This window comes from Sus scrofa, chromosome 12 (genome assembly GCF_054392235.1).
Source record: "Sus scrofa isolate SSC_HxYL_T2T_F1_AM1 chromosome 12, Sscrofa_HxYL_maternal_Yorkshire_Landrace_v2.0, whole genome shotgun sequence".
In the NCBI taxonomy this organism is placed as follows: Eukaryota; Metazoa; Chordata; class Mammalia; order Artiodactyla; family Suidae; genus Sus; species Sus scrofa.
The window spans coordinates 14,725,436-14,743,004 of record NC_139394.1 but is presented as its reverse complement, the minus strand read 5'-3'; the positions used below and the strand labels follow the sequence as shown (position 1 = coordinate 14,743,004).

Below are 17,569 nucleotides of genomic sequence, written 5' to 3'. Positions count from 1 at the left end.
GACAGAGGCTGAGGACCTGGCCCCCCTTCCCTCTGGATCCTCCAGATCCTACTTCCTGGTGTCTGATCTGCAGAGGCTTTTTTTATTTTTTTTTATTTTTTATTTTTTTTTTTAGGGGCTGCACTCGTGGCATATGGAAGTTCCCAGGCTAGGGCTGAAACAGAGATGCAGCTGCCGTCCTACACCACGACTCAGAGCAACACAGGATCCTTAACCCACTGAGTCCGGCCAGGTATCAAACCCGAGACCTCATGGATAGCAGTCGGGGTCTTAACCAGCTGAGCCACAATGGGAACTCCCCCAACAGGCTTAAAGCCCTGGTTTCCAAACTGCAGACCACACAGGCATCATTTCAATGAGTCGAGGCCAGTGTTTTCAAAAACTAAAATAGAGTTCCCTTGTGGCTCAGTGGGTTAAGGTTCTGATTGTCACTGCTGTGGCTCTGGGTTACAGCCGTGGTGCAAGTCCCATCCCTAGCCCCAGGACCTTCCACATGCCACAAGCTCGGCCAAACAAACAAACTGAAATAGAACAGAAAGGAAAAGAGCTGTGTCACAGTCAAAACGTCTGAAAAACATAAAGTGATTAAGAACGGTCTTGAGACAGCAGCCCAGCCAGAAGGCCCCAGACCCTTTCCAATTCTAGGCTCTTTCTCCCCAAACCAAACCAACAAACCAGAAAGAATGATTAAAAAGGAGAATAGGACTCTGACCCCTCACGGTGACCAGGTCACTCCTGACGGAATCAGAGATCTCCACGCGGGTCCCAAATATGACATTAGCTTGACAGGAGAATAATATAACACGGTCTTGTTCCTCGACTGTGAACTCCAGCGTCACAGAATTCTGGTTGTTAGCAGTTTTTTCTCTTCTTTGCTTGACGTCTCTTACATTTAGTTCGAATTTTTCAATTATGAAATGTACTGGAGGTTTTTCCTCTGGGACAGAACAAGTGACCTTCACGACTCCACCTTCGATCACCTCCTTCTTGTCCAGTGTCACCCTGGGATTGGACACTCCTTTGGGGAAGAAACAGTCCATTAGTATGTTTGTTCTATAGGCATGAGCCTCCCTCGGGTGAGTCACGGTGGCTGCCCCAAACGAAGGCTCCTTTGATTTATTCCTGGAACTTCGGTGCTACCACCGGGTAATTATCGAGCATGTATGTGCCCAGCACTGAGGCAGGTACTTTGGAAAACATCAAATAGGTTTAAGATGCAGTTGGTGCTTTCAACGTTTAATTCGATAAATTAAAACAAAACAGCTGGTATTTATTGGTATTACTGTGATTGTTGTTACAATTATTGAATGCCAACCACAAGCTAAGATGGACTTTATTTTTTATTTATATATATATATATATATATATATTTGGTAGTTTCCATGGAATGGGGAAGTTCTGGGCTGCCACAGCAGTGGCCTGAGCCACAGCAGTGACAACAACAGATCCTTAACTGCTAGGCCGCCAGGGAACTCCAGGATTGACTTTTTTTCTTTTTTTTTTAATTTTTGCTTTTTAGCGCTGCACCTGCTGCATGTGCAAGTTCCCAGGCTAGGGGTCGAATCAGATCTGCAGCTGCTGGCCTACGCCACAGCCACAGCAACACCAGATCTGAGCCTCATCTGCAACCTACACCACAGCTCATAGCAACACCAGATACTTAACCCACGGAGCGAGGCCAGGGATCAAACCTGTGTCCTCATGGATACTCGTTGGGTTCTTAACCTGCTGAGCCACAACAGGAACTCCCAGGATTGACTTTATATCCATGAACCCATTTTGTAATTCTCATAACAAGCCTCTTGGGTGGGCATGAAAGAGAAATTTATGTCCATTTTACAGATGAAGAAGGTGAGAGGTTCGAGGCTCATCCAAAAGCTCATAGCTGTCAAGCCCCAGAGCTGAGATTCAACTCCAGGTCTGTCTGACTTTGGCGCTAGAAGGTATGGGGTTGTGGGAAAGGAGGGATGCGTGGCCTCCCCGTTCAAAAAAGGAAGCTGAAAATAACCTAGCATTTAGGTGTGTCACAGAGACAGTGAGTGACAGAGCAGTCAGGAAAGGAGGAGGCCTTCTTTGCCTAGGGGATCAGAGAACGTTCTGGAAAGGAACAGGGCCTGGGAGGAATCTTGGAAGAGAGCCGTTATTCGGGCAGATGAAGTGGGATGCGGGCCAAGGACAGGCATTTCACCCTAAACCTTCCTCTTCCTGGATGTGTCACCTTACCCAGTCACTTATGACACATCAATGTCTTTTTTCTCTTTTTTTGACCCACCCAGGTCAGAGGCAGAGGGCTTCCTCTTGGGAAGCTGTATTCTCACCACCACCATTACTTCTGGTGGCAGCTCTTAGTGAAGGCATGCCCCTGCTTCACACCAGCTCCCCAAGGGAAGGGATCCTGTCTTACTCATGGCTGGGTCCTCCGCCTGGCTCAGAGTGGGGACTTGATTAACGAAGGAAGGAGCTGCCTTTTGTCCATCTCAAAGACCTGGCATAATAATCCAGAGTTAGAGAGGGCAGCTTTGCAGTCAGGAGACCGTAGTTCTAACCCGGGCGTTGACTTTGATGTGTCCGTGCCACTCAACCTGGCTGAGCCTCAGCGTCCACACCCGTAAATGGGAGGAAGCATGTTTATTTCCCAGTGCTATTGCTGGTCTAAAATGAAATACACAAAGCTCTTAGAACCGTTTGTCTCACGAGGACCTGGTAGGTGGTAGCTCTTATTACTGGAAGTAACACAGTAGGAATCACTGTACTGATCACTAGAGTGAGCTCAAAAAAATGCAGAAATGGAGTTCCCGCTGTGGCACAATGGGATTGGTGGAGTCTTGGGTGCGCTGGGATGAGGAGGGAAGGATTGATCCTTGGCCCCGCACAGTGTGTCAGGGATCTGGTGTTGCCGCAACCAGGTCATGACGGCGGCTGAGTTCTGATCCCTGGCCTGAGAACTCCAAATGCCCAAAAAAATGAAAAAAAAAAGCAAAAATGTCAGTTATGGCAACAGCTGTCAAGGAAGCACAGAGCTGAATTCACTACCTGGATCCATTAAATCATTCGAATCTGCCAGCACATTTCAACATACATTTCCCAAACCCTTAGCCTGCCAATCTTTCCTCATCACTAATGTAAGTGCTCTGATCTGTAGGCTCCTCCCCTGTCCTCAGTGGCGATGGAGAAGGGCTGGTCAGCATCCCTGTGGCTGTTGCCCATGGCGACACAAAGAGATGTGCACAGGACACCCAGGGAGGAACTGGCCTGGAAGATGATGCTGTTATGGTCTCCTGTGCGAGCCTCAAAGTCCAATGGGAAGGTGGTCAGAGCTTGTATACTTCTGAAAGGGAAATGCCCCCAAACACTTGCCCACTGTCTCTTCCTGCTGGTTTGTGGAAAGGATTAATGTTTTCTAAGGACAGCCTGGCTGAGCACCTCACATATGACAGGCCATTCATTTATCCAATATTCGGTCACTAAGAAGGTGTCATCGTCTACCCATTTAATCCTCCAAACAAGCAACCTTCAAGGGTATGCAATTATCTTTAGAGACAGGAATGAAACCCTGTCTTTAAAAGGTCGGGGAATTTGACCAAGAGGTCCTCCGCTGGGATAGCAACCTCTTTCTCAGCCTCTGCTCTCTCTCTTATGCTACACCCCTTTTCTAGGCCCTGTGCTCCACATCGATATCAAGCAAACCCCCACACGACCTTCTATACCTGGACCCAGTGTCACTTCTCCCAGGAAGCCATCCCTAACTTCTCTAGGCAGGATTGTTTCTTCCCACCGCTGGGCTCCCAGGGCACGTGGATCACGTGACTACTGGACCACAATAATTTGTTTAAAGGTCTCTCCTCCCCACAGGACTGTGACTGCCTCCAGAGCTAGGACATGCCTGATGCATTCGTGTCTAGGACCTACTTTTTTCCTGACTTGCAGCCTTGGGACATGCTTCTTGAGGGAGTAAATCAATGAATGGATGGATGGATGGATGGATGGATGAATGGACGGATGGACAGAACTCCACGACCCAAATTTCCCTCAATGACATTTCTGTTTCTCCATCCTTCTATTTCAACTTGTTTTTCCAACTGTTTAGTTTATTCTGCAGTTATTTTTTGAGTGCCTATGAGCCACATTATTTTGTTTGAGATACAAAAACAGACAAAACACCATCTCTTTCCTCAGGACCTCAGGGTCCAGAAGCGCAGACCAATGTGTGAGAAAGTTGAAGTAGGGAGTGAGACAGTAACTGCCACTTATTTTAAACTTGTTATGTGCTGGAAATAACCCCAGGCTCTTTACCAACACAGTATCTTTTAATACTCTCTGTAACTCCCTGAGCTGGGGATTATTATTATTTTCATTTCATGATGAGCATTTTACTTTATTTCCTTTTTATTATTATTTTTTCTTTTTTAGCCACACCTACAGCATATAGAAGTTCCCAGGCCGGGGATCAAATCTGAGCTGCAGCTGCAATCTACGCCATGGCTGTGGCAATGCCAGACCCTTAACCCACTGCACCAGAGTGGGAACTCCTCGATGAGCATTTTAAAGTTTAAGAGAGGTTAAGGGCTTTGTCCAGATTGGAATCTTGGCAGAGTGACTATAGAATCTAATGTCAACACTCAGCCCCATGGCCTTTCTATCAATACTGGGGAGAGCAGAGGATGAATAAGAGGTGTAAGGACCCAGACCCTGGGGGAGATCAATTTTGTTTGGGAAAGTGTCTGAAAAGAGATCACGGGATTGAGTGCGGAAGGAGAAGACGGTTCATGGGGAGATGAGGTGAAGCACGGAATTCCAGGGAGAGGGAACAGCATGTGCAAAGGCACGAAAGTGAGGAATAGCCGGGCATACTGGGAGCATGTCTAATGCCGCATTTTCAGGTTAGGAAAGTGTCAGGCAGGTGAGTGAGAAGGTGGGTCCAAGGCTCCTACTGTTGCCACTGCAGGGGTCAGTGCTCCATCTGCTGGAGCAGGTTCAATCCCAGGGTCTCACCTTCCACGACCACCTTGTACTCCGCAGTCGTCTTCTCCTTGTTGTTCAGAATCACAGTGCATTTGTATCTCCCTGAGTTATAGACCCGGGCTTCGGAAATGAAATAACTTTCTGTGTTCTTCGTGGAGGAGACGTTGTGAAACAGCACGTCATCCTTATAGAACAGCACCTGGTGCTGAGGCTTGACACTCGAGGTGGTGCTGACATCCACGATGCACTGCAGCGTGAGGTTCTCCCCATTATGCACCTCCTGCCCGGGCAGCATCTCCATGTGGATGCTGTTAATGGTGAAAGCTAGATGCCAAGAGAAGGAGAGCAGACACACGGATTATCTCAGAGACCCCATCACCAAGTCAGACTGGTATTGCCACACCCTATGCAAGACAGTGTCCCTCGGTCCCAGGTGAGCCACGACCGTGCATGGTGGGTCAAGCCTGAGGCAGTTGGTGCTAAGCTGCTCATTTTCCCACCATGACATGGAGGTAGCCTTTGGAGTGTTAACATGTGGCTTGCATCCCATGTTGCTGTGGCTGTGGCGTAGGCCGGCAGCTTACAGCTCTGATTCGACCCCTAGCCTGGAAACCTCCAGATGCTGTGGGTGCAGCCCTAAAAAGACAAAACAAATAAATAAAAGAAAGAAAGAAAGAAAGAAAATGGGGTTGTTTCAAGATTTACAGAAGAGGAGCAGGATAGCACCCAGTGCACACAGAAATTGCTTAATAAACAACAGCTACCACTGTTCTCAAATTGAAAGGTGGTGCCTAGGAAATTTCGTCCTCCACTGCCCCCCTCAACCAAATTAGCACAGTCTCAGCTGATGTTTTCTATGTGATGAACTGAAAAGCCTCACCAGATGGGTGAGAACTTGAAACCACTTTTTCTTTTTTAGGGCCACACCCACAGCACATGGAGGTTCCCAGGCTAGGGGTCGAATCAGATCTGCAGCTGCTGGCCTACGCCACAGCCACAGCAACACCAGATCTGAGCCTCATCTGCAACCTACACCACAGCTCATGGCAATGCCGGATCCTTAACCCACTGAGCGAGGCCAGGGATTGAACCTGCCTCCTAGTTGGATTCGTTTCCACTGTGTCATGAAGGGAACTCCTGCTTTGTTTTGTTTTTTTTAATTAACCTCCTCTTGCCCTTTTTTTTTTTTTTTTGGCTTTGCCCATGGTATGTGGAAGTTCCTGGGCCAGGAACTTGGGCCACAGCAGCAATCCAAGTTGCCAAGTTGCTGCAGCAACAATGCCAGATCCTTAACCTGCTCTGCCACAAGATAATTCCTTGCTTCCCTTTTTGCTTTGACTTTGAAGAAGTATAAACCCTAAATTTCACCTCTAGCAACCTTTGGGATGTATTTTTTGGTGTGCTAAAAGAACCCCGGTTTTGTCTGCCTTTATTTTCCACTCACTCTTATTTCCTCTGGTATTTTGTCCTATTGAATAATAATACATAATTTTTATAACTGGTCCCAAATCACTTTACAAACAAATGCAGCTACTGGCAAAAAAATCTTTCCCAGTTTTTTCATAAATCAAATCTTTTTGCGATAACTTGGATTGAACTTGTCCATAACACATCTCAGGCTTTAAAATGAATACAACAGTCCATCCCTGTGGCTTTTTTTCTGAGCAATTAGTTCAACAACAAAATAAAAACGCATCTGATTAGTCATGAGAAGAAACAAGGTGAGTATATAAATTGAAGTTATTTCTTGCAGTATTATTCTTCAGAACTTCCTTTTATGTCTTTCTCTATTCCTTATTTTCTCCTGGTTTGAGGGACCTGCTGGGTGAGCTCTCAGAACAGAAGTTTCTCTGAACCATGTTTAATTTCCCATCAGTTAATACGTTCCCTTCCCAGGTAGGAACAGGCAGGTCTCCCTGCCCCTTTACTACTTCCTCCTTCATTTTAAGCCATGCTGTTTAGGAGAGTGATTCTTTTTTTTTTTTTCCCCCAGGGCCACAGGTGCCACATATGGAGGTTCCCAGGCTAGGGGTGGAATCGGCATAACAGCTGTCGGCCTACGCCACAGCCACAGCAATGCCAGATCTGAGCTGAGTCTGAGAGCTACGCCACAGCTCACGACAACACCAGATCCTTAACCCACGGAGCGAGGCCAGGGATAGAACCCATGTCCTCATGAATACTAGTTGGGTTTGTTAACACTGAGCCACGACGGAACTCCTAGTACAGTGATTCTATCAGGAGATCGTAGAGAGCAGAAGGTAGGTGCAGAGCCAGACTCACACTGCCCACAGTCCCATCTCTGCTCACAAACTGTGTGGCTTTTGGTAAGTTACTGAGCTTCTCTGAGCCTCAGTTTCTTTATCCATACAATGGACATAATGATAGCAAGCGCAAATGAGAATCTGAGTTTTAGTCCCTGAAGCATGAATTAATTCCTGCACAGATGGGAGTTTCCGTGGTAGAGCAGCAGAAACAGTATCCATGAGGATGCAGGTTTGATCCCTGGCCTTGCTCAGTGGGTTAAGGATCTGGCATTACCATGATCTGTGGTGTAGGCCACAGACTCGGCTTGGATCTGGTGTTGCTGTGGCTGTGTCTGTGGCTGGGGGCTACAGTTCTGATTGGACCCTTAGCCTAGAAACCTCCACATGCCGTGGGTGTGGCCCTAAAAAAACAAAAAAAGAAAAGAAATCCCTGCACAGATGAAGTGTTTGCAGAATGTTAGCTAGATTCTGTCAGTCACAAGTATAAAACCAACTCTTGAGTCTCGAGGTCTCTAAAGCTTTTTGTGGGGGGAGGGGGAACACCCATGGCATGAAGAAGTTCTCAGGCCAGGGATCAAACCTGCACCACAGCAGTGACAACGCCAGATCTGTAACTCGCTAAGCCATCAAGGAACTCATCTAAAGCTCTTCCCCCCACCCGTCTTTTTCGTCTTTTCTAGGGCCACACCCTTGGCATATGGAGGTTCCCAGGCTAGGGGTCGAATCGGAGCTGTAGCCACGGGCCTATGCCAGAGCCACAGCAACACGGGATACAAGCTGCATCTTACACCACAGCTCATGGCAACGCCGGATCCTTAACCCACTGAGCAAGGCCAGGGATCGAACCTGCAGCCTCATGGTTCCTAGTCAGATTCGTTAACCACTGCGCCACTTGGGAACTCCCTAAAGCTCTTTTTTGAATCCATTTTTCTAGTGATTTTTTTCAGAAGAAAATTTCTCTCTCTTTTTTTTTTTCAATTTTTCAGGTGAATTATAACAACTTCTCTAGGCCCCTGGTGTTGGTCATCCCACCGTATCAGACTGCTTTAACTGTCATCATCCTGAATGAAACGCACACCTGGGACTGGTACTTAACCCCTCCAGGTACCACTTCTCCCCCGATAAAGTAGAAACGCTAATACTTGCCTTCCCTAGTATTTCAGCCTTGAGTGACGACTGAAGCAAGGTGCCCGAGAGCATGAAGGGAGACAGTCTGAATCGCCCAGTGCCTGGGTCCTGACTGACATCCCCTTCCCCCGTCCTTAGCCCCATTTGTTCGGTAGACATTTAAGGGGGCTTCTCCGTGCCAGGCACTGCACCCCATACCGGGGATGCAGAGAAGGAGGGACTGGCAGAGTTTCGGCCTACCTGGAGCCCACGGCCTGCATTTCCCAATTCCTCCCTTATCCAGGCCTTCCAGCGTCAGCGCCAGCCCTGCCTGGGGCTCCTACTGGCCAGTCCTACTTCATTTCCTTTTGGTAGGAGCTCGACCACTATTTAACAATTTTAAAGCAAACGTGGCTGAAGTTCTGGGTTGCGGTTTTGTAGAGAGGATGCTATTCACTAACACAAGGCCCTTCTGCTACCTTGTTTTTCTAAGCAACCCTAACACACATCTGCTTAATAAATTAACCTAACTGTCTCACTGATGGGAACCTCCTACTTCCACTGCAGGAGACATGGAAGAATAAAGGCAGGCAGGACAGAAGGGGGAAAAGCATTTTAAGGTGCAGATCCCAACTCTTCAACTTAACCTCACTGACTTGATGCAACAGAAGAGCAGCATAGATGTTATCGCCAAGACCATCACCTCCACCACAACCCTTACAGTATCCAGCCTTCGAGGTGGCCCCCATGAGCCTCGTCTTCTGATATCATGGCCACATGTGGTTGCCTCCCACAGCAGGCCGGGGTTTGGCTAATGAGCAACAGTACTGCAGAAGGGCTAGTAGGTCACTTTTGAAACTAGTCTATAAAAGACACTGGAACTTTCATCTTGGCCATTCTTTCCTCTTCTGGGATCACTCACTCTGGATAAAGCCAGCTGCCGTGTCATGAGCTTCCCCTTGGGGAGGGCCACATGGCGAGGAAGAGCCTCCAGTGTGGGCTTACAAGCAGATCCCCCTTGGAGTTCCCTTGTGGCACAGTGGGTTAAGGATCTGGAGTTGTCACTGCAGCAGCTCAGGTTGCTGCTAGGGCATGGGTTCGATGCCTATTCAGGGAACTTCCACATGCTGCAGGCATGCCCAATAAAGGGAAAAACAGAAAAGAGAGAGCAGGTCCCCCAGATAACTGTAACCTGACCAACACTTTTTCTGCGGTCTCCTGACAAAACCTGAGTCAGAGCCATTCAACTAAGCCATCCCAGGTTCCTGACCCTCAGAACTTGTGTGAGATAATACATTGTTACCCTAAGCCACTAAATTTTGGGATAATTTGTTAAGCAGCAATAGATAACAAATACACCACCCCACCAATCTTCAAAAATCTCTACCTGATTAATAAACTTTCCAGGGACAGCCAACCTGGATTATTGCGGGTAGGTCTCACAATAGAGTGAGTATTATAGTCTGGCCTCCTGGAGGTTCACAGATGGGTGTTAGGGGGCCCATGAAGCACTTCTCTTTTTTTTTATTTTTTATTTTTTGCTTTTTAGGGCTGCACCTGCACCACTTCTGATTATATGCAAATGTGCACTTTCTGGAAAGAGGACCCAAAAAGTTCAGAACTATAATGGAAGGACAGAGTCGTAGAACGGCCTAAAGAAGTCAGATATTTTCAACCTGGAGATGAAGGCTGATGGAGAAGAATCAAAGTAACAAGGTCTCCATAGCACAGATTAGGCACCCAGGGACCACAGCGCCACATCCCCAAACCCTAAAACAAAGGGAGAGACTTCCCTCTACTTCAGGCCACCAGCCAGCGGATGCTGATGCTCCAGGGAAGATGAGGCAGCATGAATCAGCCAGTGCCTCAACCTGGAAATGACTCAGAAGGGGGTCAGGGGTGGATAGAGAAGGAGAAGCCGCCCCGCATTGTCAGGAAAGTACAAGGAGCCGCAAAGTGTGAAGTCCCTGATGAACTTTGGTGGTGCTTGGCATGGAGTGTGAGGACCCAGCTCCTTTGAATCTCAAGCACCTTCAAATTCGGTTCAAGTCTCCATCAATAAGACATGTCTCAAGCACCTGTGCCACGTGCTGGGCTTACAAGGTGAATGGGAAATCACTCCTGCTGTCTTAGACGGAGAAGGCTGGCGGGGGCCCAGAGCGCTGAGTACAATGATGTGGGCACCGGGAGGAAGGGTTGCTCAGCAGAGGCCAAGGAATGTCTGAGGAAGTAACCCCTGAAATGAGCGTTGGACCAGGACAGGAAGGGGTGGTGGGGTGCTCAGGGCGGGAGAACAGCATGTACCAGGGCACAAGGGCATAAGAAATCAAGGCATCCTGAGCCCAGGCAGTTAGAAGGTCCAGAGTGTGGGGTTGGAGGGGCCAGGGGGCCAGGTAGGAGGGGCCAGAACGGAGACTGGGCCCTGTCCTGTTGGTCTTGGGGGCTGGCAACAGGATGGCCCTGGAGCGTTAGAAAGATCAGTGTGGGCTGGAGGGAGAGACAGGAGGCCTCTAACAACCCGGGTGATGGTTCGGGTGAAAGCTGACAGCGCCTGTGCTGGGGCAGATGCAGGGGGACTGAGGGGGAAGGGGGCGGATCTGAGAAGCATTTCGGAGTGCAAAAGGACTTATTTCTTGGGGTGAAGAAAATGTTCTGGAATTAGACAGTGGTGATGTTTGCACAATATTATGAATGTACCAAATGTCACTAAAAATAAAATTCCAATTCGTTATATGTATTTTACTTGTTTGATTGGATATAGGGATTGAGGCAAAGAGTGGAAGACAAGGGTCCTGGATTAGGAACCCAGGGCCATGTGGGTGCAGGGGACTCAAGGAGAGAATGTCAGAGAAAGATAAGGGTGGAGACAGTGCAGCTGTCTCGGTGCAGCTGGTTGGAGGGGCCTGGGGGACAACTAGGAGGAGGTGTCAACCATGGCCCGGCCGGTAGGAAGCCTGCTGGTCGGGTCGGGGGAGCAGCCAGGGGTCAAATGGACTGGAGGATGGGCATGCAGAGGTGGAGAGAAGGGGACGGAGCTCCAGAGGATCAGACCCTGGGTAAAGTCCAAGTCTCCCTGGTGGAAAAAAGGAGGGTTTGTCAGAAAGATGGGAGAACACCAGGGAAGAGGGTCCAGAGTAGGCCAAAGAAAGAGGCTTTGTGCAAAGGCACGACAGGGTCTGGAAAGCGAAAGGCTGGAAGTGCTCATGGCACTTGGCATCACCCCTTAGTGAGAGGATCCCAACGGCAGGGCGGTGTGGGGGCCAAGGCCAGACCTGCCACGGAGGGGAGACTGAGGAAGCAGAGGAGGTGATTATAAAGCAGGCCTCAGGGGAGTCCGACTGAGGAAGGGAGTGGAGAGATGGGGGACACATGATAAATGGAGGAGGATAGGTTGTCTGTGATTTTTCTTTTTCCTAAAACAACAAACAAGAGCTATCAATCATGTTTCCTGAAGGGAAGAGCCAGAAAGGGAGGGGTAGAGAGACTAACAAGGGGGTGGGGAGGAATAAATGACAGCGTGAGATCCTGGGGAGCGAGGCCAGGTATGGGCTCAGAGCCCGGGGGAGCAGGCTGGCCCTGCCCAGCCACGGGGCAGACCTGGCCTCGGAGGCCAGGAGGGAAGCCAGGAGGACGGGTGGGGAGGCAGATAAGCCTGAAGCAGGCAAGGCGGGAAGTGGAGGGAGTTGCTCAGACAACACTGTGTTCTAGGTGAGCAGGGAGCTGAGGTCATCTCCTGAGACCGGCGGCCGGGGTCGGGTGGGGGCCAGAGGGAAAGGGCCGGGAAGGGCCAGGGCTGACCAAGCACTTCCACGGGGAGCAGGCTGGCAGGTCAGGCCTGCCCGAAGGGGTCTTGTGTGGCCTAAGGGATGGGAGACCTGGGTGCCAGTCCCAGGTTGACCTGGGGCAAGTACCTTAAGTAAAGCAGGGTGGAGGCCTGAGGAAGCAGTAGGAGCCTCCCTACTCTGGGTCCTGCCTGCAGGTCTGAGCTCTTCCCCAAATGGACAAAGACCTTTCTCTAGGAAACCTGGGCAGGGAGCCACCGACTTCCCCCTGAGTGGGGATGACGATGAGAGATTGGAGCAAGAGATGCAGAAGCCCAGAGGCAGCATGTTGGCAGGGTGTGGTCTGGACGACCGCAGGGGTATAGGGCTGGAGTGGACAGAAACGGGGTGGTGTGGAAGCTATGAGGGAGGGGAGCCAGGACCTCGGTAAACCATTATGCAGGCGAGTCACCATTTTTATCTAATCTCATCTCTTACTGAATCTTATCACACTCATTTTACTGATTGGGAAAAAGACAAAGGCACAGAGTAACAATGGCTTTGCAAATTTGAGTCAGGCCTATGGCTCTAGGCTCCCGACAATCAATTAGCTTTTGGGGAGAGGTGGTCCTGGCATCGATTGGCTTTTGGGGAAAGGTGGTTCTGGCACCAATGCCGTGATAACTGGCTCTTTTTGGATATATCGGTTGGTTGTTTCTTCTGAGGGGCAGAGACATTGTTAATCTGTTAGGATGATTATGACGATAACAGACAACCTTCCTCCTGGGGTTGCCATGGGGATCAAACATCCATGGAAGCACAGGGACACATGAGCAAGACACCCGGAGCAGAAGACCCATCAGGTGGCTTTGCTAAGTAGCCACACTGGCCCTCCTGTCCAGGAGCTACTGGTCCAAGCTTTGGTTCAACAAACCAGCATCATCCACATGCATCATCTCAAATAGCTCTGCAATTGTCTGCAACCCGTTCACCCTGATTCTTCACAAATGAGGCATCCTCTGACAAGGGGATCCTGTTCTGTGGGCTCCCCCTCCATTCAGCCCCCAGACACAGCCCTGTCCCCTCTTCACGTGGTCCCAGGTAAAGCAGAACGAAACCCACTTATCTTTTATTATTATTATTATTATTTGGTCTTTTTGCCTTTTCTTGAGCCACTCCCGCAGCATATGGAGGTTCCCAGGCTAGGGGTCTAAATCGGAGCTATAGCCACCAGCCTACACCAGAGCCACAGCAACACAGGATCCGAGCCATGTCTGTGACCCACACTACAGCTCACGGCAACGCCGGATCGTTAACCCACTGAGCAAGGGCAGGGACCGAACCCGCAACCTCATGGTTCCTAGTCGGATTCATGAACCACTGCGCCATGACAGGAACTCCCAAAACCCACTTATCTTAAAGATTCAAAATTAGCTCTAAAGTGGATGACAAGCCGATGGCAAAGACAAGTAGAAGCCCTCCTTCCCGCGCACAAGCACAACACACTACATTTGTCATCGTAGCCTCATGGGTCAATGGGAAATGATACCTCATCTGTGTTAGATCATTTAGAAGGAAAAAAGTCATAACAACAATTTAAACTATGTTCTGACTTCATGGATCTAACCAACTGGCTGTATCTCATTTGTGAATAAAAACAATTAGGGGTAGGTCAGCATATGAAAATAAGAAACTTATGGTACAACAAAAAATAAACGATGGAATCACTCGCTTTATCACGTTACCCCCAATCCCAACAAAGAGATGTTCACCCGGATCTAGAAAATGTATGCTACTTCTAGAAGATGTTGATTAAACCTTGGTTTTGTTGTAAAACCTTCTAAAAAACACAGGAGGGAACAGACTTCAGTTCTTAATTGGCGTATGTGTCTGAGTGGTTATAAACTTTAAACCCAAGCAATTTGATGTGAAGTTTAAGAGTCAGAGAAAGATGACATGGAGCTAGATAGGAATTTCACAACTTACAGTTTTCTTGACCCTCAAGGCTTGAACCTGGAAAAGACAGGAGAAAGACGTTGATTTCATGAGCGTCCCTTCTCACGCAGTTTAGGTGAGGTGGGAAGAGGGTGAAAACTCACAGAGCTGAAGTGTCAGCAGGACTCCCAGCCACATGTTGCCCCCTTGGGTCCACCTCAGCTGCATCCTCACAGCGAAGGCTCCAGGCACTTAGTTCTGCTTTCGGCCCATGCCCCGGGGGCGAGGGCCACTTCCCACGAGATGCAGATGAGAGAGCTGCCCTGTGAAGAGCGGAGACCCCTGCGGCGGCACGACGGCGGCGGGCGCTGCAGAGGGAGCGGCCGGGGCGCTGGTCAGGTAATGGCGGCCATGCTGGAAACCAGGAACAATGCCTGGGCTGGTCTAATATCTCCTCAGGAAATGACTGGCCTTCCTGAGGGGCCACTGAGCGCAGCTGCTTTGTTTAGTTGTTTTAGGCGGAAAAAAAGGCACAAGTGACATTTTGCCTCAGCGCTCCTGACCCTCCTCCTCTCTCGCCTGGGTTGGGCAGGGTGAGAGGGTTCCTCCCTCTCCCTCCAACTTCCCCCAAATTGCTTCTCTCCTTGGACACTCGGCAAAGCTGCCAGTCCTCTGGCCCCTCCAAGGGCTGGACCTCCTGCCTTTCCTGACAAGGGCATGGGGAGGGCTGACTTGTCCAGAAAATTCCAAGTTTTACAGGAAGACCTTGTAACGGCTCCTCATTGACCTGCAGAGAATGCCAGTTTTGAACCCTTCAAAATCCAGCCCTGGCTTACCCTCTCCAGCCTGGTCTCTCGCGGCTTCCTTGCCTCTGCATTCGGGCTGCTAGAATTCATAGTTTCCAGGACCCATGTCTGTGCCTTTGCCAATGCATTCCCCTGCCTGGAGTATACCCTCCTCTCTTCTTTTCTGGCGAATTCCTACCCATTTATCATAACTCAGTTTAGGCATCAGTGCCCCCCCCGCCCCCGCCCCGTCTTCCCCACACTGAGCTGCCCTTCTTCTGGGCCCCTTCACCTCCCCAGTCTTCCTTTATCAAACATTTTCTTTTGGGAGTTGCTGTCGTGGCTCAGCCGTGGTAACAAACCCAACTAGGATCCATGAGGATGCGAGTTCGATCCTTGGCACCACTCAGTGGGTTAAGGATCTGGCGTGGCTGTGGCTGTGGTGGAGGCTGGCAGCTGTAGCTCTGATTATACCCCTAGCCTGGGAACCTCCATATGCTGTGGGTGTGCCCCCCACCAAAAAAAAAAAAAAAACCACCAAACGAAAAAACCATTTTCTTTTCTTTCTCTTTTTTGGGGGGGAGAGGGGGCAGACCCACAGCATGTGGAAGTTCCCAGGCCAGGGATCGAACCCACACTGTAGTTGTGACCTGTACCACAGCTGCGACGGCGCCGGACAGCTGCGACGGCGCCGGATTCTTAACCCATTGTGCCACAGGGCAACTTCCCCCTTTCCCCTTTGTCAACACTTCTACCACCTGCCATAATGGCCAGTCGCCCCCCCCCACCCCGCCCCCGGCAAGTGGACTGCTAGCTCCACAATGGCAGAGCGAGTGCCTGGTACCTGGTAAATGATCAAAAAACATTTGTAAAAAGGATTCTTGGGTGAAAGAGGACAAGTTAACTATACTGTTTGAATTAGATTATCATTGCCTTGGGGTCACAGAGTCGCCTTTTTTTTTTTTTTTTTTTTTTTTTGCTTTTTAGGGCCATACTCATAGCATATGAAGATTTCCAGGCTAGGGGTTGAATCTGAATCGGGAGCTGCAGCTGCTGGCCTACACCACAGCCACAGCAACACGGGATCCAAGCAGTGTCTTTGACCTACACCGCAGCTCACGGCAACGCCAGACCCTTAACCCACTAAGCAAGGCCAGGGATCAAACCCGCAACCTCATGGTTCCTAGGACTGGTTCCCGCTGCGCCTAATGGAAACTCCACATGGCATCACTTTCTGAAATCCTAATACTGTCACACAGTAAAGCTAAGTCAGATGTGAACTGGGGCCTGAGAAACCAAAGACTTCTCTGCCTCAGGGTAAGTACCAAGAAGTGATAGCTACCAGCTAGGGAACAATTTCTCTTTCTGGATCTGTGGTTCAACAGAAGTTTTGATAAGAGCTGTTACGGAGCAGTGCATGCATAGAGGAATTTTTTCTATTGTGTTTTTCACTTCTGTTGTAAACTAACTTCTTTGGCAACCCCACCCAGCTACCAAATTTTGATTTGTCAGGGGAAAAAAGGGAAACACCATGAGTAATAAAATAAATGTTAGCTTCAAAGGTAATTTTTACATACTATACGTAGAGTAAGCAACTTTTGCTTCTCAAAGGGACAGTCAAGCAATAGTGATTTATAAATGCCCCACCCCAAGCCCCTAAATTCCAAAGTAAACTTCTCAAAATTAGGCATTGTTTCATACACAAAGCTAGTACTTTGAGAACACCAGAGAAAATAAAGCTTTATTTCAAAAATAAGTGTTAATGGAGTTCCCATCATGGTGCAGCGGAAACGAATCCAACTAGGAACCGTGAGGTTGCGGGTTCGATCCCTGGCCTCGCTCAGTTGGTTAAGGATCTGGTATTGCCGTGAGCTGTGGTGTAGGTCGCAGACACAGCTCAGATCTGGCGAGGCTGTGGCTGTGGCACAGCCCAGCAGCTATAGCTCTGATTAGACCCCTAGCCTGGGAGCCTCCATATGCCATGGGTGCGGCCCTAAAAATACAAAAACAAACAAACAAACAAACAAAAAAGTGTTAGTGTTTTAAAAGAAAAGCAGAAAAACTGTTAGGGAACCATTGACCGAACCCGCCCTCCTTGGCCAGGCACAATAATAACTGCCAGCCTGAGGTGTCTCACACGGGAGGCCCTGATAAGGAACCGGGTGCTGCCTTGAAAACTAACCAGGAGAATTTGGGAGGAGCCAAAAAGAGAATTTGGGACATGACGAACCTCCCAGAATCCTTGCTGAGAGGCGCGGGTGCCACCAGGAAGGACCCTGAATCAGACCATGTAAGGGCCAAGCAAGACGACAGGCCAGAGACAACCCAGAAACTGACCCCAGTCCCAGAAATCCTGAGAGCCACGTAGCAGAGCAGTTTTCCTGGGTCCCCTTACCCTGCTGCTCTCTGCCCTGGCACCCCTTCCCAATAAAGTCTTTGGCTTTGTCAGCATGTAGGGCTCCTTCGACGATTCATTTCTAAGTTTTAGACAAGAGCCCAGGCTCAGGCCTTGAAAGGGGTCCCCTTTCCTACAACAAAACTACATCCCACAACTTACACTACACACCAGAATAAATTTCAAGTGGACGAACATTCTAAAGATACAAATGAAACCATAAACGTTGTAGAAGAAAACCTCACAAGCCTGGTTTAACTATGATTTAAAATCCAGAAGTCATGGGAGTTCCCATTGTGGCTCAGTGATAAGGAAGCCGACTAGTATCCGGAAGGATATGGGTTTGATCCCTGGCCT

General features: G+C 49.2%; 1 protein-coding gene across 7 annotated transcripts in view; it reads right to left on the bottom strand.

Moving 5' to 3' along the window:
• Positions 1–14,455, bottom strand: part of PECAM1 (platelet and endothelial cell adhesion molecule 1) — a 55,943-nt gene extending 41,488 nt beyond the window's left edge. For 6 of the 7 annotated variants that reach the window (XR_014820304.1, XR_014820305.1, XR_014820303.1 and 3 more), the window contains exons 1-4: positions 14,197–14,455; positions 14,084–14,110; positions 4,993–5,286; positions 713–1,018 (exon numbers count right to left, since the gene is read on the bottom strand). Coding sequence is in view for 4 of the 7 variants with exons in the window: in XM_013980836.3 (XP_013836290.2) it covers positions 713–1,018; positions 4,993–5,286; positions 14,084–14,110; positions 14,197–14,260 (691 nt within the window). In the remaining 3 variants the exon portion in view is untranslated. 7 annotated transcript variants of the gene reach the window in all.
• Between the last annotated feature and the right edge of the window lie 3,114 nt (positions 14,456–17,569).